General features: G+C 38.4%; 1 protein-coding gene across 2 annotated transcripts in view; it reads right to left on the reverse strand.

Annotated features, from left to right (window-relative positions):
- The window catches only part of PTAR1 (protein prenyltransferase alpha subunit repeat containing 1), a 45670-nt gene that overhangs the window by 15561 nt on the left and 6015 nt on the right, over window positions 1–24094 (reverse strand). For both annotated transcript variants that reach the window (XM_045772402.2, XM_045772403.2), the window contains exons 2-5: window positions 19893–20062; window positions 10303–10369; window positions 5897–6001; window positions 3875–4088 (exon numbers count right to left, since the gene is read on the reverse strand). In XM_045772402.2, the coding sequence (XP_045628358.1) occupies window positions 3875–4088; window positions 5897–6001; window positions 10303–10369; window positions 19893–20062 (556 nt within the window). The remainder of the gene's footprint in view (window positions 1–3874; window positions 4089–5896; window positions 6002–10302; window positions 10370–19892; window positions 20063–24094) is intronic.

Consider the following 24094-nt stretch of genomic DNA (forward strand, 5'->3'; position numbering starts at 1 on the left):
TTCAAGGTTCATCCGGTATCAGGACTTCGTTCCTTTTTTATGGCCGAATACCATCCCACTGTTTGGCTATACCACATTGCGTTTATTTACTCCTCACACATTGGATGTCTGAGTTGTTACTTTTTTTTGGCTATTATGAATTACGCTGTTACAAACATTGCTGTAACAAGTTTTCAATTCTTTGGGCTATGTACCTATGAGTGAACAGCAGGGTCATATATGGTAATTCTAGGTTTAATTTTTTGAGGAAATGCCAAACCATTTTCCACAGTGGCTGCATCATTTCACATTCCTACCGGCAATGTATAAGGGTTCCAGTTTCTCCACATCCTTGTCAGCACTTTTAACTTGCTTTTCATTTCAGCCATCCTACTTGGTATGAGAGGATATCTCACTGTGGTTTTGATTTGCATTTCCCTGATGGCTAATAATGTTGAACATCTTTTCATGTCTTTACAGAGTGGCCATCTGTATGTCTTTTTTTGCAGAAATGGCCCTGTGTGCTTTCTCAGGTGACATACCATTATCAACTTTTAACTGGCTAGTAGTAATAAATTCTGCTCAACTCTGAGTCTTTCTTTTCACCCCACCCTCACAAATGAGACTGTTGTAAAATTTACTTAAATAAATGCCTACCTAAAACACACAATCATCATAGAAAACAAAACAGAAAATGAACATCCCCTAATTCCATCCTCTAGCACGGTTCACAATTCTTTATTCTTTTTTTTTTTTTTTTTTAACTAGAAAACGAATACATGTTTATGGAAAACACAAGCCAATATATCTGTAACAGCCCTATGTGTGTACATATATGTTAAGCAGTTATAGCATACCAAGCACTGTTCCAAACACTTTAAAATCTCATTCAAATCTAATAATATATTTAAAAATTATATTAGGACCACCTCATATTTGGTTTTAAAGATCCTTATCCTATAGTGAACTTTTTCTTTAAAAAATCTCCCAAAATGTAATTTTTAGTAGCAACAAAACATTCCAATTTGTGATGAACTGCAATGTAACTAATCTGTTATTATTGGAGGGTTAGACTGGTTCTAGTTTTTCACTATTATAAACAGTATTTTCATATATCAGACTTTCATATTTAATATAATAGCCCATGTTTATTGAACACTTAGTAAGATTACTTCTGATGGCCACTTTACCTGGATTTTCCCATTTACTTCACATCATTCAATGAGGTAGGAATTATCATTTGTCCCATTTTACAGATGAGGAAACTGAAGGCCAGCGAGGTTAAGAAACTTCTTAGTACAGTCAGGATTCAAATTAGGTCTGTATGAACACTGAATTTAATTACTACATCACCATACTACATATCCCGGTATTTCTTTAGGATGAATTCCTACAGGCAGAACTACTAGATTAGAAAGAACACAGCTTTCTTGGTAGAGTCTGACAAATGCTGCCATGTTGTCCTTCAGTAAGATTACACTAATTTCTACAATGCTTGTTTTCATAGCCTTATCAATGCTGGATACCAGCACTTTAGAAAAAACAAATTTTTTTTCAGGGCTCCTGGGTGGCTCGGTCAGTTAAGTGTCCGCCTTCGGCTCAAGTCATGATCTTGGGGTCCTGGGATCGAGCCCCATGTCAGGCTTCCTGCTCAGCGGGGAGTCTGCCCCTCCCCCTCTCTATGCCCCTCCCCTCAGCTTGTGCTTTCTCAAATAAATAAAATCTTAAAAAAAAATTATTTTCAATTTCCTAAGTAAAAAGATGCCAGCTCATTTTATATGTATTTTTAAGCTGCTTTAGACCAGTGGTACTTCTGTGATTACTTCCCCAATAGACAAAGCATAGTAGGGCATGATCTCCTAGCTGGGCCCAGTGGCTTCTAAGAACAGAAAGAGGATTTTGCAAATTCAGCACTCTCACTGAGAGAGGGGAAAGGAAGAGCATGGAGTTCAACCAAGGGCAGGGCAAAGCTGGTGGACAATATGTGAGCCTAGGAGTGGACCCAGGCAGCTGAGTCAACACACCACTAATGAGTTGTCATCTTCAACATCAGATAGTCTCAAGAAACCAAGAAATTCACCTTGGCCCCATATTCTTGATTTTATGGGAATGCCACTTTAAAAGGTCTACATCAAGGCAGGCAAGTCTCCAAAGACCTCTCAGCTCACCTGGACTCTGCCTTTCTCTTTATCCTCAGTGCTCCCCATGCCCCTCTCCACCCCCTACACACTATCAAGCTGTGAAGCTGAGATGACCAGAGTCCATAGGAACTCCCTATCTCCCACATCCCACCAGATGGCTTGAACTTGTTCCTCTGGACTCCTGACAATGTAGCAGCCTTCCTTCTGGCAGCTGCTTCCAGTGAGCCCAGCCTGGATGAGAAACCATTTCTGTGTTCCCACTGTACCCTGTGCTTCCCTCAGCTCCTGCATCAGGCTGCTTTGTAAGTGTTTGTTTCCGTTTCCTCAACTAGATTTCCAATTTGTTGAGAGCAATCTCGTTGTCATTATGCCACACCCAGCATACAGGTCAGGGTCTGGGAATGAAAGAGTTTCAGTACTTTTTCATGAATAAATTATATTGAGTTGATCGAGCAAACTGGGAGCCAGTTTTACCTAAACGTTCTATCTGTGGGGAACAGAGAAAGGAACTAAAATTTAGTGAGCCTATATTAGGTGCCCACCTTACACACATTAACTCAAATAATTTTCACAATAACCCACTGAGGCAGATAGTGGAGCTGGTATTTCAAGATGAAACATGAAAGCCTTACTTTCTACACATGGCTAATAGGGCCAAAATCTGAAGCCATGTAGGATTCTGTCTTTGCTCCTTCCACTCCATTAAGGGGCCTTCCCTTCTGAAACACAAAGGCAATATACACTGGAGGAGAAGGGCTACTCTTCCCGAACTGTTGGCTTAAAATTCCCCAGAAATGAAAACTCTTATTTACCCTGGAGGAAATCTCTGACTAGGACACAGAGAGGGGAGAGGGAACCTGGAAAGGGGGATGGAGGAAGGGGCTGGTGAACAAAATGAGAGAAAGCTTCCCAATTAATCTTAAAGTACCACTTGAGGTATTTTGACCCCTTTACGTTATCTCAAGCCTGAGAAGCTTTCAGAGCAGTACCCTACATTCTTATGGCACTGAAACATAAGAAGTGAAGCAAAATATAGAGAAGCTATAGCAGATAAGAAGGAGCAAAAGGATACCTGGTTCTCATCCTGATGAATAGTAAGTGATGCAGCTGTGGCTAAGTCTAAGCCATTAACACTCTCGAAACTTTGATCTCCTCATTTCTAAACTGAAGGGACTAGACTATGACAGCTTCCAACCCAGCTGTGCCTCCAGATAACCCCCTGAGCCCCATGAAAAATACTGATCTTAAATCCTACCCCCTCCCCAATTTAGTAGGCCTGAGGTGGGACTCAGAAATCCTAAGGTAATTTACAGACGTAGGCAAGTGTGGGAACATCAGGTGAGATCTTCTCTTCCCTGCCCAGGAGAGGCGATGGTGAGAAGGCAGCCAGCTGATTCAGCACATTAAGTCACATAACCAGAGACCACTAAGAAAGAACAACTCCAATGCTATAAGGCCTAATAATCCCTTCCTGTTTCGGGGCAAAACGAATTATGCTCATCTTACTGCTTAAACTTGCCTTCATTCTACCAATGTACTCACCTTAAGAGTGCCAGAAACTGCATTCATGAGGAATGCAAACTTTTTTTAAAGTGCCAGGGTTTCCCTGGAGGTATCAGCTGCTAGATCCTCCCCAGGCTGCTAGGCCATTAGCTCCTCTACTTTCCTCCCTAAAAGCTCCTCTGAGGAAGAACTATCAAAAGATTTAAAGGGCAGACAGGGAATGTGCGTCGGGAGATGAAGAACAGCCTTACCTTGATGTCTAGCTTGGCCAGGTGCTGGAGAACCCAGATGCGATGGGACCAGGCGTTGTAGTTGCTTGGGTATCTCCCTGCTGCTTCACCACAAACCTCCATCTCTTCTCGGATCAGTCTCTGTGTCCTTTCTGCAGGAATTGTTCCCAAGTTTCCTTTCGTCACAAAGGAAGGCAAGGAGGTTTCCTGAATTAGCTGTTGTAGCACCCATCGCCTGTGAAGGGACATGCGGGAATGAGAGGAAGGAAAGAACATAAACCAGAGAGGAAAACAATCAGTTTTCTTCGTTCTTAATCTCCATCCATACAATGCAAAATAATCCCTGTCTCTAAGCCCAATTTTGGGGGAGCAGAACTATTCTGTTGTTTTTGTTTTTAAAGACGTAATTAACTTCAGCACCATGGATGGGGAGGAGGGGGGAAGAAAGGACAAAGAGGAAAGAGAAACCTTTCTAAAACATTAACATCTGTCAGAAAGAGAATGCCCCAATTCCAATATGACAATTCAAAAACTCCATTTGGCCAGAAAATGTAAAGACAAGGTGTGTATGTGTGTGTGGGGGGGGGTTGTGGTGGTGGTGGTGGAGGGGATATTAATTAATGGCTGGTAAATACCAGAGAAGGAGGCATGGTTCATATCTTTAATTACATGTGCATGCCTCACCCTATGTGTATTTGCTTGCAAACAAGAAGCTGCATTATGACTGCTTTCATTAAGCAGAATTTCTGTTATAGCATAGAATCTGGAAGGACACAAATACAATATAATTAGTTAAACCATCGAGGAGGTTTCATAATGTCTTTATCCACAAATTTTTCCCTTGTCTATTTAAGATTTTCATTAGCATATTTAAATGAAAAGCACTAAAAATCTCTAACCACTTACTGTGGTTAGTTTTTACAAGTATTTTCTCATAAGCAGCATTTTTTTAGACTAAAAATTTCCAACCCAAAAGTTACTAGAAATTGAGTAAGAAAACTCATTTTGTCATTTTCAAATAGTAGTTTTTTACCTAACTTATAAAACAAGAGCTTGATTTATATAAAATATTAGACAAGCTTATAAATTGGTGAATGCATATGCAATACTGCCCTGCCCTGCCTCCACTCCTTCCCAAACCTCCACACACTCAAGCACAGGAGTCTCTGAAGTGCTATCCCAATTCCTACTAAGAAAAAAACCACCAGCAGGGAAGTAGCTGATTTGCAATGCTAGCCAAAGGCAAGATTATAGTGAGATCCCTTGAACTGACTAAGATCCTAAAAATGCTCAGGATTTAAGAAAAGTTGTAAGTGGTTTAGTGAACTGAAAACAGACTTCTTTAAACAATTTCCCCACTGACCCCAAGAAGCCAGCCCACACCATCTCATTTTAGTCAAAACCGAGTAGTTGCATGGAGTCCAAGAGGAATACGCTCTAGAGAGCCAGGACGGTGAGGAGAGTTCCCACGCGCATTTTGCTGACTCAGGCCTTTAACCTAAAAATACTCTCTGCGCTCACAGTCTTAGCAACTTAGCGCAGCCTATACACACTCACCTGAGCTGCCCTTCTCTTCCTTATTTTGTTAATTTTAATAACCACAACCATCACCACAACCATCCATACCAGAAACACACCTGAATGAATTATAAAACCCAAGCTGCTCATTATATTTGACTATCTAAATGCCATTTCTATGACTGCTCAGATAGTTCATAATGAGTAACAGCTAAAATTTACTGAGTATTTAATATGTGCCAGGCACCGTAGTAGTATTAATATACATTATTTCATGTAAAGCCAACCTTTAACTCTGAAATAGGTGTAATTATTATTCCCATTTTACGAATGAGAAAACTGAGGCTTGAAGGGCTTAAATAATTTCTGAAAGTCACACAGGGAGCAAGTGATGGCATCTGGAGTTAAAAGTAGGTAACCTGACTTTAGAATTCATACTCTGAACCAATATGTGACCCTGCTTGACACTGTTGTTTGTCCAGCCATTCTGAATCCTAAGAATCCTATAGTGTAAATTAACCACACCTGTGAATCCATGTTTCTGGACTCTTTGGAAATTTAGTTAAGGCCAGTTTTCCCAGATGTAAGTCCTTAATTGGATTTAAAGTGCCAGAGAGGATGAGCTCTTTTCTGTAAAAGAAAAATGAAAAGAACCATTACTCTACCTTTCCATCCAAACATACTGTTGTCTACTGTTTATTTGTTTCTTCAATTATTTATGTCAGTATGAACATCCGTTTTACACTTTAGGGTATAACCCAATATTATGTTATTTTATTGCTCAAATTGTTCCAGCTTTGTCCACTAGAAGCCCTTTGACATTATTTCCATCATTTTGTTTTTTGAGCACTTCCTTACATTCCGGCTCTTTGAAATGTTCCAGATGAATATTATAGATTTCCTGCCCTGGTCCTAGAATCAGGTATTTCTTTAAGAAGCCTATTTCCTTTTATTAAAGAATAATGTTAGACACCAGGATCTGGATGCTTAGGTTGAACTATTTTTGTTTTATAAAAACAACAATTTTATATGGCACAACCTAGTATTATCTCTGTTTTACCGATGAGAAAACTGAAGCTGGGGGAGAATTAGTAACTTATACTCAAGGTCTGTGAACTCAAACTGCCAGAACCAAACATCAAATCTGCATAAAATAAAGTCACCAGTTTTAATAGGCTATGAGTAAAGGACATGATCACTGAAGCCTGGTGTTAGCTATTTTAGTTACTCAAAGAGGTTCTGCTTACTCTGTGTTCACAGACTGATGGAAAAAATAGGACACTGTTATGAAGTCGAGCTCTTTCACAAAATAATACACTGAATTTCAAAGCAAAAAAATGTACCATATTCTTCTATAACCAGGTAGATTTTTAAAAGTATATTCATCATTTACTGTAATTACAGGAAATCAGCTCAAAAACCTATTCTTGCATCTGTTTTTTCCCTAAGACCACAACACCTATAAAATGAATGACTGACATATTAATACTATCCTTTAGCAGTTTATAAAATATAGTCAAATCACTCAATGCTTCCCAGTTACTGCAGAAGAAATACACCAACAATTAAACATAAAGTGCTGAGTATTTGATTTGCAAGAGACCTTATAAGGTTAGGCCAATTTATTTCTAAAGCTGGTGGTTTTTGCATAAAATGTACTCCTGATTCTATGTCTTCATGTTAATTGGTTTTACTAATACAAATTAAAACTTACTAGAACACATATTCACAATGGATCTTTCTAAAAATCAAGGTTTCCTTTTTATTCATCTAGCACAAAACTTTATTAATCATCTTACTAGACTAATTTTCAAAATCAACTGCTGTGAATATCACTGAAGTTAGATTTATGGAGCAATTTTCCCTTTACACAACCAAACCACACAAAATCAAAAACAGTTTGAAAGGAATCATTAAAAAATTACCTAGTTCAAACCTTTTATTTCACAGATATAGAAACTAAAACTATTGTGAAGTTAAAGGTTTTGCCTAAAGACAGCTGCTAGTTAATTAATGAAAAAGATCTAAGATCCACATATCTTAAGACTAGATTCTTTTTCCTACAATCAACTGCCCTATAAAATACACAATAAATTACATATGTGTGTGTGTATGTGTGTATATATGACTATATATGTATGCATCATACTAGTAAGAATCTTTTCTTGTTGAAGGAAATGAGGAATTGGAGAACATGAATAAAAATGGTACTCCTACTTCTCTATTACCTTTATTTCATTTTCACTGAACTTAATTATTTTCAGTGTCCAGTCTGCAAACTAAGTATGTGCCAGGCACTAGAGTGCTGGATGCAAGGAAAACAAAAAGACATGGTCCCTACCCTTAAAAAAGCTCTCAGTGATAAGTTCATAGCACCCTCCTAAAGGTCTCCCTTACTGATTCATCCTCATCCCACAAACTCTAGAACAGTGCTGTCCAACAGAAATACAATGTGAATCACCAATATGAGCCATGTATGTAATTCCCAGTTTTCCAGCAGCTACATAGGTACCCCAAAGAATCCCACGGCCTGAAATACCACCCATTTTCTAGTGACTCCCAAATTTATATCTGGCTTAGAACTCCTGCCTCAACTTTAGATTCATACGCAACTACCTACCCACAAACCTAACATGTCCCAAACTGAACTCCTGACTTCCACCTGGCACTCCCCACCTCAATCTGCTCCTCTTCCAGGCAGAGGACGTGCTTTATTTCTGTAAAGGGCAACTTTCCTTTCAGCTGCTCAGGCCAAAAACCAGAGTCAAACTTGACCCTCTTCTTTCTCCTTCCTGCATCTAGTTCATCACTGTCTTTAAAACAGGTTTATTAAATACAGTCAAAGCTTATATAGTTCATTAAATACAGAGAGAATCATTACTTCTCACCTTTTCTACTGCTAAAGTTCTACTTCAAGTCACAAGCATCTCTCACCTAAATTACCACAACCACTGCCTAACTTCCTAACCACTCCCTGCACTCCTACAGTCTACTTTCCAAAGCAGCCAGAGTCTTTAGACCTAAGTGAGATACTGTCCCTCCTCAGCTTTAATGACTTCCTATCTCACCCTGACTAAAAGTCCAAGTTCCTCCAGCAGCGTATGAAGAACTACAAAACCCTAGGAGGTCTGGTCCATTACTCTCTCCCTCATTCATGCTACTCCAGCTACACCGGCTGCCTTGCTGTCCCAGAACACCAAGGAACGCTTTCAGCACCACTGACAGCCTTCCCACTTGCTGTTGTTCCCTCTGCGTGGAATGCTTTTACCCCAGAACCCACAGATTGCTCCCCAAATCATGCCAGTCTTTGCTCAGATGTCCCCTAATTAAAACGGCAATACTCTTCTTCCCATCCTCTTTCTGCTCTTCCCTACGTTCTTGTCCCACTTTTTCTCCACAGGATTTAACCACCACATGAGCTAATATATATTTTACTTAGTAATGTCTTTGTTTCTTTTCTTCCCCTATTAGAATAAAAATTCCACAAGGACAGGGTATGTTTGTTTTGTTCATAGTTCTATCCCCAGTGTCTAGAACTCAGCATACAGTAATCAGTAAATATTTGATGAATGAACAAATGCTGTCAATATTGTGTGGCTTAAATGAGATCATGAATAAAGCTGTAGTATGTCCCTATAATACACCAGCCACTCATGAGTATTAGTCTTTTCCTTACCTGTGGTTGTGCTTTCATAAAAGAAAAGTCAGAATTCTAAAATTATGTAAATTTTAAAGCCTTATATCTCATTCTATACTTCCCTTACTCCTTATACTAAATGTGATCATTAATTATTCAAAAGACAACTTAAAAAGACATATAATAGAATTACATAGATAAAATATTTAGTAAGTATCATAGAACACTAACTCACAATGTAACCTTGCTTAAAATATACAGAAAATTAAATAAAGTACTGTTTAAGTAATCTTTAAAGATTAAGAACCATAACCTATGGCTCTTCCCTACAGGAAAATTTAAAATGTATTCACAGCTTTCAACAGGACTTCACTTTCAATCATCTAGAACTTGTATCCTGCTTTCCTCTAAGAGAATTGGTGTTAGTCTAAGAGACCACCATTTAAAAAAAAACAAAACTATACATATTGTTTAACTGAAAAAACTTCAATGAAAAAAAAAATGAACTGGTCTGAACTTTGGTATTTCTATAAAGTATTTTGTGTTTAAAGCTAACATAACTAGGTTAAGGAACTAAGATATTAATAAAACGTGGCCCCTTCCCAAAATACTGAGTGCTAGAGACTTCAAGTGATTGGCCCACAGAGGTCACAATGCTAGTGACTAAACTGACACTAAAAGGTCGTGGCCTTGGGACGCCTGGGTGGTACAGCGGTTAAGCGTCTGCCTCCGGCTCAGGGCGTGATCCCGGTGTTATGGGATCAAGCCCCACATCAGGCTCCTCCGCTATGAGCCTGCTTCTTCCTCTCCCACTCCCCCTGCTTGTGTTCCCTCTCTCGCTGGCTGTCTCTATCTCTGTCGAATAAATAAATAAAATCTTAAAAAATAAATAAAAAATAAAAGGTCGTGGCCTTGAATCCTCATCCTACACACTTTCCACTGCACTTCACAAATATATAACCCAATGCCTTACACACCAACCAGTTATGCTGGCTGCCCCTACTCCTCCGAAAAGGAAGGAAAATAAAAGCAAATGGTATACTCTAATTTGCAATGATAATTTTTATTTCAGACAGGAAAGTTTATGGAGAAAAGACAGAAACATGCACAAAGGAGCAAAGTATAAGTCAGAATTGTCATGGAGATATTATGAAGATTGGGTAGAAGAAATAAGCATAAAATGCCATAGATACATGGTTTATATTTCATTTTTCAAAAAGCTAACAACGTATGGGATTTATAGGTCTTCAGAAATTTGAACAATTTCATTTTATCACTGATGAGAATGACGTACCTTACGTTCCATGCAGTGGTAAAGTCTGGGTTCAGAAGCAGCAGGGTGCATGTGACATCTATCAGTTCTAAAATAAAGAGAATTCACATTATAAATAGTCCTACCATTTGAAGCTTGGCTTTTCTTTAAGGCCCTGTATATCTTCTATATCTGATGTTATACTAATGTATATACCATGTCATAGTAATTTTAATGGTAAATATGCTGTTCTAAGCTGCCAGAAATATAAAGATTATCCTCAAGATTTTTTCTACTTTATGATAAAAGTAACTCTTGAAAGCTGACACTGAAACAACTTTACAATACAATATGCCTCATTCTTTTAATAGTTCTTGGCTCTAATTTAATGTTGACCAAAGAAAAGAAATATAATATAATATAATTTCCATACCGTTATTCTTTTAATTCCATAAATATTTCAATAATTATGTGCAAATTTTCAAAACGGGAAAAAAGACCCAATCATTTAACACAATTTATTTACATTCTCCTGCAAAGATTATCCTTTCTTACCCATTTTTACATAGCCATAGCAATAATAAATGCATAATTTTGTTCTCTTTTTTCCATTCAATATTATTTGACATGCATTCTCCAATATTGCTATATTATGCATTTTTAACAGCTGCATTACAATCCTTTAGTGTAATATACTATCATTTATCTTTATCATTCTTTAGGTTTTTGCCTGTTTGTTTTTACTATTATAGTTAATATTACTATAAACACACTTTTTATCTCATAGATTATTTTCTCAGGACATATTTCCAGGAGTTGAACTACTATGTCAAACAATATATGTATGGCTCCTACTAAGCATTTCCAAACTGTCTTTCAAATGAACGGTATCTATTCATATTGCCAAAAGTAACAGGAATGCACTTATGTCCCTGTAACTCTAATATAACCTCATTCAAAAAATGAAGGCATCAGATAAAAATTTATACTTTATTTTACAACTTTAATTTATAATCATTAATATGAACACTTTTTTGTTTTTGTTTAGTATTTTCATTTTTTTAACAGCCTATTCAATATTCATTAGCTATTTGGCTATCATGGTATTGACAGAATTCCCATATACTTAAATAACCTCCATAAACTTGTTTAATAGAGCAAAATCAGTAATATAGTTAGACATACTGTCTTCATTTTACTAAAACTGAAAAGAGAATTTTAGGATTAAGATGATCAACGTAGGGGCAAGTAATTAAGGTAACTTCTACCAAGCTCATATTAAACACAAGGTAAAATAAAATAATAAAAATAATTATAATTATTTAGCAGTAGTGTACCAGGCACCACTGGAAGTCCTTTACATTATTTCATTGAGTTCTCATGATTATGGTTCAAGATATTCTTGTTTCGCTTCACAGATAAGGAAATTGACATTTAGAGAGTTTAATAATTTGCCCCTGGGCACCCAATTGGTATATGGCAAAGTTGGCATCTGACTGTTTTTAATACCTCAATTACATGGCAATTAAAATACCTGTCTATAATAAATAATGGGGACATCTCAGTGTTTAATAAACTTTTTAAAACATAAGAACATGCATAAATATATCTCTAGAGTCATTTTAAAATATTCTAAGTGAACAAAAAATCAATTATTTCATTCTCAACAATCAAGAAATTAACAATTATTGTGAGCCTATGATTTCATTACTATGACATTAAATAAATGAGAGATAGGATTAGCATACATTCTTGACCTCTATCTTCCTCATTACAAGTCATTATATGCATAAACACAGTATGTCTATAAAGAATAATCTAATTACCCTCTTCATTCTTTTACTTTTAAGAAACTTTTGGCAGTAATTTAATATTTACCAAGAAAAATAACTATAATTTTCTATACCATAATTTAATTCCACAATATCCCAAGTATTAATTATGTGCAAATATTAAACTGGGACCTTAGGACTGACCGAATGGATATAATGATAAATAAGATCTGATCTTGCCTTCTAGAAGGTTACCCTTTAGTTGGAGAGAACATACAAAGAATTATATAAGACAAAATGAAATAATTATGAACTAGAAACATATACCTTATTTTGGGAACCACCAAAGCAGTTGAAATTAATTCTCACTGGAGTACCCAGGGAAGGCTTTAAGTGAATGAAGTGGTAAAGAACACTGCATACTCGAAAGTGTGAGCAAGGATAAAGAGGCATGGGAGTTCACACAGGGTGCTCTCCAAAAGCTTGTAGGTACTAGAGCACGAGATACTGGGGAACTGTACCAGAAAACTAGAACCTGGTCAGAAACAAGAACCCACAGTCTCCTCGTCAGCCTCCCTTCTACTACCTGCCCTTCATGTGCTATACTCCATCAGAGCCAAACCCCACCACTCTCTAAACACAACTCCTATCTGACTACCTTCTCTGGATAATGCAGATTTACCTGCTTGATCTTCTCTCTGCCAGAAATGTCCTCCTATATCTGAATATCAAAAAAATAAAAATAAAAAATCTTCCTCATAAAGTCTCCCCTGACCTACCTACCTGGAAGCAATCTTTATTTCTATGTTCTGTGCGTATCTTACTTTGTTACTGATATTGTATAAATATTCTCTTCTGGATGAGACTACAGTTTTTGGAGGCAGGTCCTCTCTAATACATCTTCAGATTACTTATTCACTCAACAAAGATGAGAAAAATATGGCCCCTGTTCAAAAGAAGTTCCATGTACACGCACAGCATAGAGGAGTTGTAAGCCACACCACCTGGGTTTGAATCTCAGCCTCTCCACTTAATTGCCTATGTAATTTAATGTTTTTGAACTTCAGTTTCCTTATCTGTGAAACAAGGATAATGAGAACATCAATCTCTGTTGTGAGCCAATGAGATTCATTCCAGTTCTCCAGTTATTTGACACACAGTGAATGCTCAACCAAAATTTGTTCAACAAAATACCATTGCTACTTACCAACCAAGGAATGCTTTCAACATTAATCGAAGAAATCAGAAATGAAGCCATTCATTGTTCTTACAGTGAAACTATCTAAATTTCTAAACTTATAAAATAAGGAATGAAAATACCCACATGTTAAGTAGCTATATGAAAATGCTTCTGCATGATGGAAAGACTTCTAGAATTTCTTTTCAAGTCTACAATTTTCCAAAATCCATTACACTACCTAGATAACCTGGTACTTACTGGACTCTCTTTAGGCATTAAAAAGAAATGTGTGTAACCAATGGTAGTCGCCATTTGTTTGTACAGCTGACCCTTGAACAACATGGGTTTGTGCCTTATAGGTCCATTTGTATACTAATTTTTTTCAGTAAATACAGTATAGCACTGTAAATATGTTTTATGATTTTCCTAACATTTTCTTTTCTCTTACTTTATTGTAAGAATACAGGAAATAATACATGTAACATACAAATATGTGTTGACTGTTTATGTTATCAGTAAGGCTTCTGATCAACAATAAGGCTTTTACTAGTTAAGTTTTGGGGGAGTCGAAAGTTATACGCAGTTTTGAACGCGCCAGGCGCGGTGAGTCTCGTGCCCCAATCCCTGCATTGCTGAAGGCTCAACTCTACTTCTAACACAACTCTCCTTCCCCACTCATAATTGAAGACAAGTTCATCCTCCATCACAGAGATACTTCCATATAGCAGGACAAGGCAGAAGCCAGTAAACACAGAAAATACCTAAGCTGCCACTTTCCATTCTGTGGCTGTGTGGAAAGGAGAGCTAATCAAACTAAGGCTTCCTCTACCAGAGGGGCTCGCCCTGCCTCGTAGAGCAACAGCAACTGCCGGATTCAAAGCCCAGCTCTAACACTTACTGGGAAGTTCCTGGGCAAGTCACTCATGTCTCTGAGTCTTCCTCACTCTATGTCTTCCTCAGATGTAAAATGGAGCTAATAATACTAATAACAGTACTACCGCAGGGGGTATGAAATGATTCACACTCACGAAGTGTTAGGACCATACCTGACACACAGTAAGCACTCAGTGATCATTCCAGTTTCCAAGCCTGTAGCTCCTAGCCCAGTTCCACAAGCTATACTGGGACCGGATGCCAGCAGAGGGAGGAAAACAATCTCCCGAGCTGGCTAAGCGGCGAGTGCTGAGCAGGTTATTTCTCAACTTCTAAAGAAACTCAGGATTCAAAACATCAACAGCCTCGGGGGTTGTGTATTAAACACACACAGCCACAAGCCCCTATCCCCTCCTCTCTGACCACCTGCCAACTCCTCCCCACTCAGGACTCAAGTTCAGATAGGACCTCCTTCAGGGAGCATTCCAGTCAGACCCAAGAGGTGAGGGTGAAGTGAAATGTCAGAAATGGGAAAGGGCCAAAGAAAGAGAAGTAACCAGTTTAGAAATATTGGACATAATTAAAGAATCATTCCTGAATTATGTGTATTTTTCTTTTTTTCTTCCCCACTGGTTCTGGTTAAATCAGAGAAAGGAAACTAGTGTTTCTTGGGAGCCTACTATGTGTGAGGCACTGTGCTCGGTGCTTTATACACACTAACTCATGTGATCCTCTCAACAACCCTCTGAAACCTTTCACAATTCCCTTCTTTTGGTGAAGAAATAGGAAGAGGTTAAATAATTTGCCTAAAGTCACTGCTAAGTGACTTCAGCATGCTGATAAACTGAGTCTACAGCCAGATGTTTTCCTTCAAAGCAGATGTTCTTTCCACTCTAGCACACTGTCTACAATTACTTTGTCCTCTTCAAGTCAGGACTGTACCAAGATCTGAAGATAAACATGTATGATCAACAGCTGACAGTAGCTATTTTACTTCTACATTTTATCATATACCATATTCTTTGTTACCCAGATGATGTGAGCTACTGATATCCCTATGGTCTCTTGAAATTAAACAGATCTCTCTGCAAATACCAGAACATACACCAGCAAATGAACGCTCCTTTGTTAAATCACTTCAATATATGACTAACTCATTATCACATCACAAGGAGAAAATGAATCAGGGCATATTATACACAGCAAAGTAGCTAAATTCCAACAGTAACAAGGAGAGGACAAAAGGATGCTATAGAAAAGCCAGAGAAAAATCAATATTCTTTCTTTGCTGCAATGGGATTCCAGAAATGGCCCAACGCGAGCAATCATCTGGTAATGGTCACTGCGTTTGCCAACTGTCTCTGACAGAGATATGTTTTCATGTACCTAGAAATAAAGCCAAGGTCAACTGATTTGGTTAATCTCTTTCTCCAAAATGCATTCTAATGACCACAAGAAGAGAAGTTTGAGATAAAGCTATGTGGTGAACACCAGAAAGGCCCTTTTATTACAGAATACAGTCACTGAATCAATAGCCAGATTAAGCTAAAACTTCTTGCTTACCAAGCTCTGGTTCCTTTTTGACAAATATCTATGGAAAACATAAAGGAGCTGAGGACATAAAAAAAGACAAACCAAAATCCCTCTTTCTAACAAACTCACAATCTACCTGGGGAAAATGTTTAATCAACTACGATAAAGTGTGGTAAGTGCTACTATTGCAAGCAGTCTGAATAAAAGACTCCCGTAGGAGTGAAGAGAGGTAATTATTGCTTCCTGAAGCAGTCGAACAGCCTTCCTGTGTGTGTGTGTGTGTGTGTGTGTGTGTGTGTGTGTGTGCGCGCGCACGCGAACATGCACACACTAGCAATCACAACAGTGGTGACAATGTGAGATGTGAACCCAGCCTTAGCAAAGGCATGGAAGTAAAGTAAAGCAGGAGGACACAGCAAAGTCCAAGGACTCAACAGTGTTATGTTGTGGCTGGGCGGCATATCAGATGCTGCAGACTCTAATGCTTCTAGGGTTCAAGTGAACGTCAAAGAAGTAGCAAAGCAAACCTGATGATAAGTAGCAACTGACACTCTGCCTTAGTGTCTGAAGGACACTTACCTGGTCAAGAAAAGCAGAGGCTAGGAGCCCCAGCCCATTGCAGCTGTGCAGAAATTTATGTAACCACCGCTTCTGATTTTTCAAGGGAAGACAAATCCAGATTTCCATCCTAACTTTAGAAGTTCATCCTGACTTTAAATGTTTACCCAACTTATTAAAAACAGTTTAAGAAACATTATGTAAGTCAAAACAAAATCTCTCTGTGGGCTGACATCAGCCTGGGAGCTGAGCATATACAACCTCTGATGCTGAATGTAAAGCAGAGGAGAAGGCTGGTAATGAAGGCTGGGGACAGATTGTGAAGATCCTCGAATACCATACCAAGGAGTCTGAACTCCACCTTGACCCTACGCATCACAAAGTAAGACGCACAGATCCGTATTTCAGAAAAGCATCTCTCAAACTGTGTTTCTAAGAAGTGCTGCTGAGAAGCATTGTTTGAAATGACTGGCTAGTGGCATGATGGATTACAGAAAATGAGACTGAAAACAGGGTAGACCAGCTGTAGGGTAATCACATTTGTCCAGGTGAGAGAGAGCACAGTTGGCAGAGGCTGTGCGGAAGACGGAGCAGTGAGGCAAAATGATGGGCGGACACACTTGGAGATAGTCCAAGTGCGGGACAGAGCTCCACTCGGTCAGGACTCCAATGCTGTGGACTTCTCTTGCTTCTTGTTTTTGTCATGGATCTCTCAAAAATCAGAATTACAGTATCATTCCTCTCCCAAACCAAATACGGCTACTACTGCAGCAGACTTACAAAATATCAGTCTCTAAGTAACGAACAGGAATGCTGTGATGGTTAACTTTGGTGCTAGGGTTAAACTTGACTGGCTACAGGGTGTCCAGATTAAACATTATTAAACATTATTTCTGAGTTTGTCTGTGAGGGTATTTCCAGATGAGATTAGCATTTAAATCAGTAGACTCCATGAAGTAGACTGCCCTACCCAAAAGGGGGGGCATCATCCAATCTGTTGAGGACTTGTACATAACAAAAGGAGGAAGCAGGAGGTCTTTGCCCCTTTTTGCTTCCTGTCTGTCTGCTTGGGTTAGGACATCTCATCTGATCTTCTCTGGCCTTTGGATTGGGATTTAAACCTTTGGCTCCCCCAGGGTCTGAGGACATCAGACTCAAGCTAAATTTTATCATTGGCTTTCTTGGGTTTCCAGCTTCAAGAAAGCAGACCGTGGGACTTCTCAGCCTCCACAATCATGTCAGCCTATTAGTCACAATAAATCTCTCTCTACATAAAATTTTCTGGTTGTTTCTCTAGAGAACTCTATAACCAGTACAGATGCTTTCCAAACATCTAGGGAATTCAGCACATTAATGAGAGCATGAATTCAGTTTGGTTAAAAAGAGAATAATCTCTCCCAAGAATAAAGGTCACCTTCAGTTACAGAATACATTCCTGGGTGATGCCTAGGATTTGGCCATGATCTATCACTCAGACACTGACATTTCCGAAATTCTTAAACTGAGAGCCTTCTTCACTTGGCTCTTCTTATGTATGTTTTCTACAAATACAGCTCTAAAGGTACAGCATTTTCACAAAATAACTGCTTTTTCCTAATATTTTTTACTTTTTTTTTTTTATAGCACTATTCACCTGTGTGTAATAACTGCTTTGGTTCACAAGTTTGGTATTATTCTCTTATGTTGATCAGCATTTTCAGGTACCTTTTTTCTGTCACATCAGAAATCCACTTCCATGTTTTTACTGTTAATACACAACCTGAGTAGTATGTGATACTACGCTAAACTATGCTGTCACCACCCACCAAAAAAGTGAAATTAAAAACTGTTTCCATGAGGATATAGGTTAGAATAATGTCAAGTTGCTTCTGTACTCACACACAGTTGCACCAGAATGCAATGTTTAGATGCCAGCTATTCGTGTGAGTGAGCGTAACCACTGGTCTTCTGCCTGGCTCTTCTTGGGCCTACTAAGCCTACAACTTCATAATGAGGAGACTGAGCAAAGCCTGCAAGGCAGTGTCCAGAGAGACAAGACACAGGGAAATGGAGAGCAGGACCCGGAAGGCTGCAGGGAGAGGGCAGGCTAGGCTAATGTACATGAATGGGCGAAAAATGATGACCTGAACCGTTAACAGCAGCCTTTGACATTTTAAAATTTATGCTGTTTCTTCTCTACTACAAGAGCATCATTCTGTCTCCCCATCTCCCCAAGCTAGTTATGTACTGGCTCAATTATACATTTTTAGATGCCAGAACATACACAATACAAAAAATGGCAAAAAAACAAAACAAAACAAAACAAACTTGATGGATTCATATGGTGTTATTTTGTACCTTAATGTTACTGAAACTTATATAGGTTTCATAAACAAACTAACACCTTTAGGGTGATGAAAGGGAAAATGAAAGAGCACCTAACAATGGATAAATATCCTTACCTTTAAATTTATGGCTAAACGTATATGTTTAAGTTTATGCCAAAAACTCAAGCTATGCCATGAACATAGGCATAGCCTTCTAAGAGATATATATCAGAGGACCAATTGAGTGAAACACACAGAAAACAAACTATTTCACATTAAATTTTTGAGTCAGATTCCTTTTCTACTGGTCTGAACAGGGCAAAGTGCTATTGTAACAGTATGTTAAGGACAATGCTAAGAGGAATACAAGGAAATCAGTATGTCATGCCTTTGGCAACACTCCACAAAGAGATTGTTTTTCACCCAACTCTAAGCTTCTTGAGTAAAAGAAACATGTATTATTCATCTTTTTATCCTCACAGTACTTAGAACAGCTTCTGGTATGAGTAGGCTCATGGTAATGGCTACCAAACTGGTAATTAAAATTCTCTAGGAAACAAAGTTCTTATTCAAAATGAGCCTGCAGACATACTGAGCACTTCGGAAGGTACGGCTGGCTGTATGTGGGAAGGGGCAGCTTTATAAAAACAGTTAAGAACACGGTCTTGGATGAGTACTCTACTTTTTTTTTTAACCTAAAAAGTAAAGGGAATTCATACACATGGAGGCTTAATATCGCATATGGGGGAAAGCTAAGAAAAGAGACCAGGTAGGATGAACAGAGATTGTCCCATGCAGCAAAAACGGTCTCAGAGGAGCAAAAGAAGTGAATGCTGGGATGGTTTTCTTTTGCTTACATCAGCATAGGAAGACACAGATGGCCAAAGCTCAACTGGGATTCACAGCACAACAGCACCTCCATAAATCACTGAGCTGGGTCACAGTGTAACTACCTCCATCACGCCTCCGTTATCCCATTTGGTCTCCTACCAAAATGAGTTCTACTGCTTATTGAGTTCCTAAAGGATCAGAAACCAGAGAATCTGAGCTTGTAGGAACTAGAGTCTTCTTCAGTATTTTTCCAACTTTCTTTTATAGCCATAGGATGTCTTCTTCAAATAAATTTCATAAATAACGCTAATACATAAAAAGGTAAAATCAGAACTGCTCTGATTTACTGTTCAGGCTGCAGGAGGTAGCCTGGAATCCTGTATCACTATGGAGGCAAAATTTGAAAACTACTGACAGGTCCAAACTCCTCATTTGACAGAGAGGTTAAGCTGCCACCCAGGCAGTGAATGAAAGAGCCAGAACCAAAATCTAGGAATGCCAACACCCAGAGAAGGTTCTTCCCCCTGTATTCCATGCTGTTTCTAAAAAACAAAGGAGGAGACCAGAGTTCATACTCACCATCTTTGTTCAGCCATTGCTTTCTCATTCTGTACAAAAGGAGCTTGTTGTGGACATACGGTAAGAGGAACTTGACGCACCAGCTCTCCACACCAAGTTTGTTTTCAACCAGGACTATGGGACTCCGATTGTACCTAGCTTCAGGACATGGGATCAGGCCAATTTCATCTCTTAATATGTGAAACAAAAAGAAGAATTAAAGATAAGACCATTAGTTTTTTCATCATTTTTCAAATCCTACAGACTATTAAAAAGTAATATATTTCCCTTTCTCTTTTTTTAAAAATTTATTTTTGTGGGGGGAGAGGGAGAGAGACAAGAACGGGGGGAGGGAGAGGGAGAGAATCCTCAAGCAGACTCCCTGCTGAGCATGGAGCCTGATGTGGGGCTCAGTACCAGGACCCTAAGATCATCACTGGAGGTGAAATCAAGAGTCAGACACTTAACCAACTGAGCCACCCAGGCACCCCCATATTTCCCTTTCTTAAAAATATTATTTAGCTCACCTGCTGAATTAGTAGAAATTTTTAAAAATGTTTTTTAATACAGACAAGGGTATAGGAAAATTTAGTACGCTGACTCCCTGTTGACAAAAATGAAAACTGGTCTCATCTTTGGATGGAAATTTGAAAATGTCTTTTAAATTGCATATATCCTGAGCCCCAGTGATTCCACTGCTCACAAATTAGCCTATAACAAAATATGTCAATAGGATGTTTACTGCAACACTGCAACAAAACTGGAAACAACCTAAATATGTACCAATGTAAGACTGGTAGAAGAAACAGGCTAATCCGCGTGGTAGAGGTGCACAAAAATGAGGCATCTGCATATGCTGGTATGGAAAGGACGCCAAGATACATAAAACCAGAAAAAGAGCAAAATTCTAAAGTATGGCATAAAGCATTTTGTACAATTTTTTTCGAAGAAGGATCCCAAGAAATTTTGGGGGAGACAAAGAATTTTATTTTTATACAGTTTAAATTTTTTAATCATGTGTATGTATTATTTCTATTTTAAAAAATGTCAACAAAGGTACTTATGCTTGCCTAGTAATATTATGTGCAGCAAAAACATTATCAACAAAAGTTATCTTGTCAATGAGACTGTGGCCATTTTTTCTTCTTTATAATCTTTTATAATTCATTGAATTAAAAAAATAAATGCACACTGATAAATGTTGCTAGAACACAAAATACATTTCAGAATTTAGGTCATTTTCATTTAAGGTGGCATCTATGTCCTTCAATCCACCTCACCTTAAACTGAAAATTTACATTTGAGGTGGAGATTTAATAAACGATATGCACAGCAGCTGACTTACATAACAAACGAACCAGCAAACATAAAAATGGTTTTGCAAAAACTGCACACGCCTTTCAATTACAAAGATGATGTGATAACTGCCTACATTAAAGAAATAAAAAACTGGTTTTCAGAGCTTATGTATGACATTTTCTATTACGTCCCTGGGATTCTCCAACCAAGAACACAGCAGTTTGGTAGACACAAGAGGGGGAAACGGGTACAATTACAGGTTATAAGAAAAGCCCTTTTTTTGTTAGGCTACCATCCCAAATTGATGGGAGGCTGTGGAACTACAGTAGAATCTCTCCTGGAAATTCTACACTAGATGGCTCAGAGGTAACCTACTTTCTACTGATCGCTTCATTCATGACACAGGGAGCCATCAATAAACAAGGGTACTCTAGGGGTTAAGTCACAAATCATTCTTTCAAGCCGATTTCACTTGCAGTGGATTTTGAGAGCTAAGGCTTTTTGTCCTGACAAACGGCTTAACTGATTCAGAGGTGTTTTGATATACCACATCAGTATTATCTGAACATTTTCTGAGTACCACAATGTATTGGGTACTGTGTTAGGCTCTGAAAATGCAAAAATGAATAAAACAAGATGGTCCCAGACTTCAAAGTGCTGATAGTTTTGATGAAAACTGTATCAATATCTACAATAAAATGTTAACACTTTGCCACTCCAGGAGTATAAATAAAGTTTTGCAGGAAGCATGAAGCAATGCTGAGAGTGCATGTGAGCTCAACATCCAGTTTTTCAAAATGTTTCTGCATTTGTATTTGGTTAATGTGACATCTACCTAATGTGCTATTAGGACACCTAGCCACAGCCAGAGCTATCCCTAACATATGTCTGTATCTCGTATCTTCTGGTATGCAGGTTTTACTATATAAAATAGAACATTCAAAAATTAAACTAGAATTACAATTAAAAAAAAACTCAGCATAGGGGCGCCTGGGTGGCTCAGTCATTGAGCATCTGCCTTCGGCTCAGGGCGTGATCCCGGCGTTCGGGATCGAGCCCCACATCAGGCTCCTCTGCTGGGAGCCTGCTTCTTCCTCTCCCACTCCCCCTGCTTGTGTTCCCTCTCTCGCTGGCTGTCTCTCTGTCAAATAAACAAATAAAATCTTTAAAAAAAGAGTCTTAAAAAAAAAACTCAGCATAATTATTTTAAGAAAGTCTGTTCTCTGAGATCTAATAACCACTTACAACACTTCAAAGAACTGCCTAAGTCAACAATATGAATGCTACAGTAACAAGAATAAACAAGAATAAAAGATCCTACATTTGGGTACAGTCCATTTGCTGGGGGTAAGAGGGCAGTTACTTAAATTACAATGTAAAAACCTGCCTTGCTGATTATTTACGTCAAAAATAAAATGCCCAATTAATAATTCAGTACCTAAATGAAAGGACAGGGCCATCTGCACAAATAAAAAACACACTTCTTCAGTTGGGTACCGTTCTTCCGAGAATTAATTTTAAAAAACAAGAATGCCTTGACACAACAGATGATCAATAACTGCTCCTGAGAGGCTGCTTATCATGCACTTCAGTGAGAATATTCAAATAAATCGTTGTCAAAGAATATCAGTTCTTGACTCTCCAAAAGAGCATTATCTCTGACTTCCTTCTAAGGCAGTGGGTCCAAGTCCTAGGTCTGTCAATATTTTAGATATATAAATATATACATATATAAATAAATAAATAAGTATCATTTGGCCTCTACAGACCTTAATTTCCTCATGTGTAAAGTGGTGGAATTGCACTACATCTCTAAATAAGGGAAATGGACTGCTAGGTCTCCTCCAGCTTTCAAATTCTGAGAAACCTGACAGTTATGTCCATGGAAGGGGCCGTATCAGGGAGTATAAAGCACTAGGGAAAACAAAACATTAAATGTGACATAGTAGGATGTAGACGAAAGTGTTCAATCTTCCAAGACCCAGGGTTCTAGCTAGCCCCCGTTCTACCACTGACAGTCAAAAGGGAATGTGGCAAGTCACTTGTCATTGGTATCCTAATCTGAAATACAGGAATAATAATGCCTCTTAGGAAGAGCAAATATTACAAGGTAAAGAATGTGGTAAGCTACCAAGTGACAGGCAAAGACGAAATGTATTATCTTTAATTCATTTAAGGGCCTGAGGCCAACCAGAAAAGTTATTTAACAGATGGGAAGGTAAAGCAAAAACGTTAAGCCTTTGTCAAGTGATTTGACCCTAAAATACAGTGCTTTGCTGCTTCCTAAAAATATAACCTGTACTTGATAAAGATAGGTAGGTCAGTAAGCTTCCAAATAATAGTGTGTTTGACTTCAAACTTCTCCAATGCTGAGTCCCTCAGGTCATAGTCCACTTTTTTCCAGACAATTTAGAATAGGATTCCAGAATCATTTTAAAATTGGAAGGGACCTCATTCCCCCAGTATCTCATTTTATCAGACAAGGAAACTGAGGTCCACTGAGGTTAAGATGATTACCCAAGGTCACACTACTAATGCTAAATTAAAAATCTGGATTTCTTAATAGCCCAAAACCCATGACACTAAAGATAAAAACATCAGTGAAAGCAAGTAGGATTTAGATTAATTCCTTCTAGATTTTTGGCTATTTATTTATTTATTTATTTATGTTTAAAAAGATTTTATTTGTTGTATTTGACAGAGAGAGAGAGACAGCCAGCAAGAGACGGAACACAAGCAGGGGGAGTGGGAGAGGAAGAAGCAGGCTCCCAGTGGAGCAGGGAGCCTGATGCGGGGCTTGATCCCAGAACCCTGGGATCACACCCTGAGCCGAAGGCAGACATTTAACGACTGAGCCACCCAGGCGCCCCGATTTTTGGCTATTTAAGTTCTAATTTTATATGCAAGAAAAGTTAGAAAACTGG

The sequence above is a fragment of the Ursus americanus genome, chromosome 34 (assembly GCF_024610735.1).
Source record: "Ursus americanus isolate L20-20 chromosome 34, mUrsAme1.1.p, whole genome shotgun sequence".
Classification (NCBI taxonomy): domain Eukaryota; kingdom Metazoa; phylum Chordata; class Mammalia; order Carnivora; family Ursidae; genus Ursus; species Ursus americanus.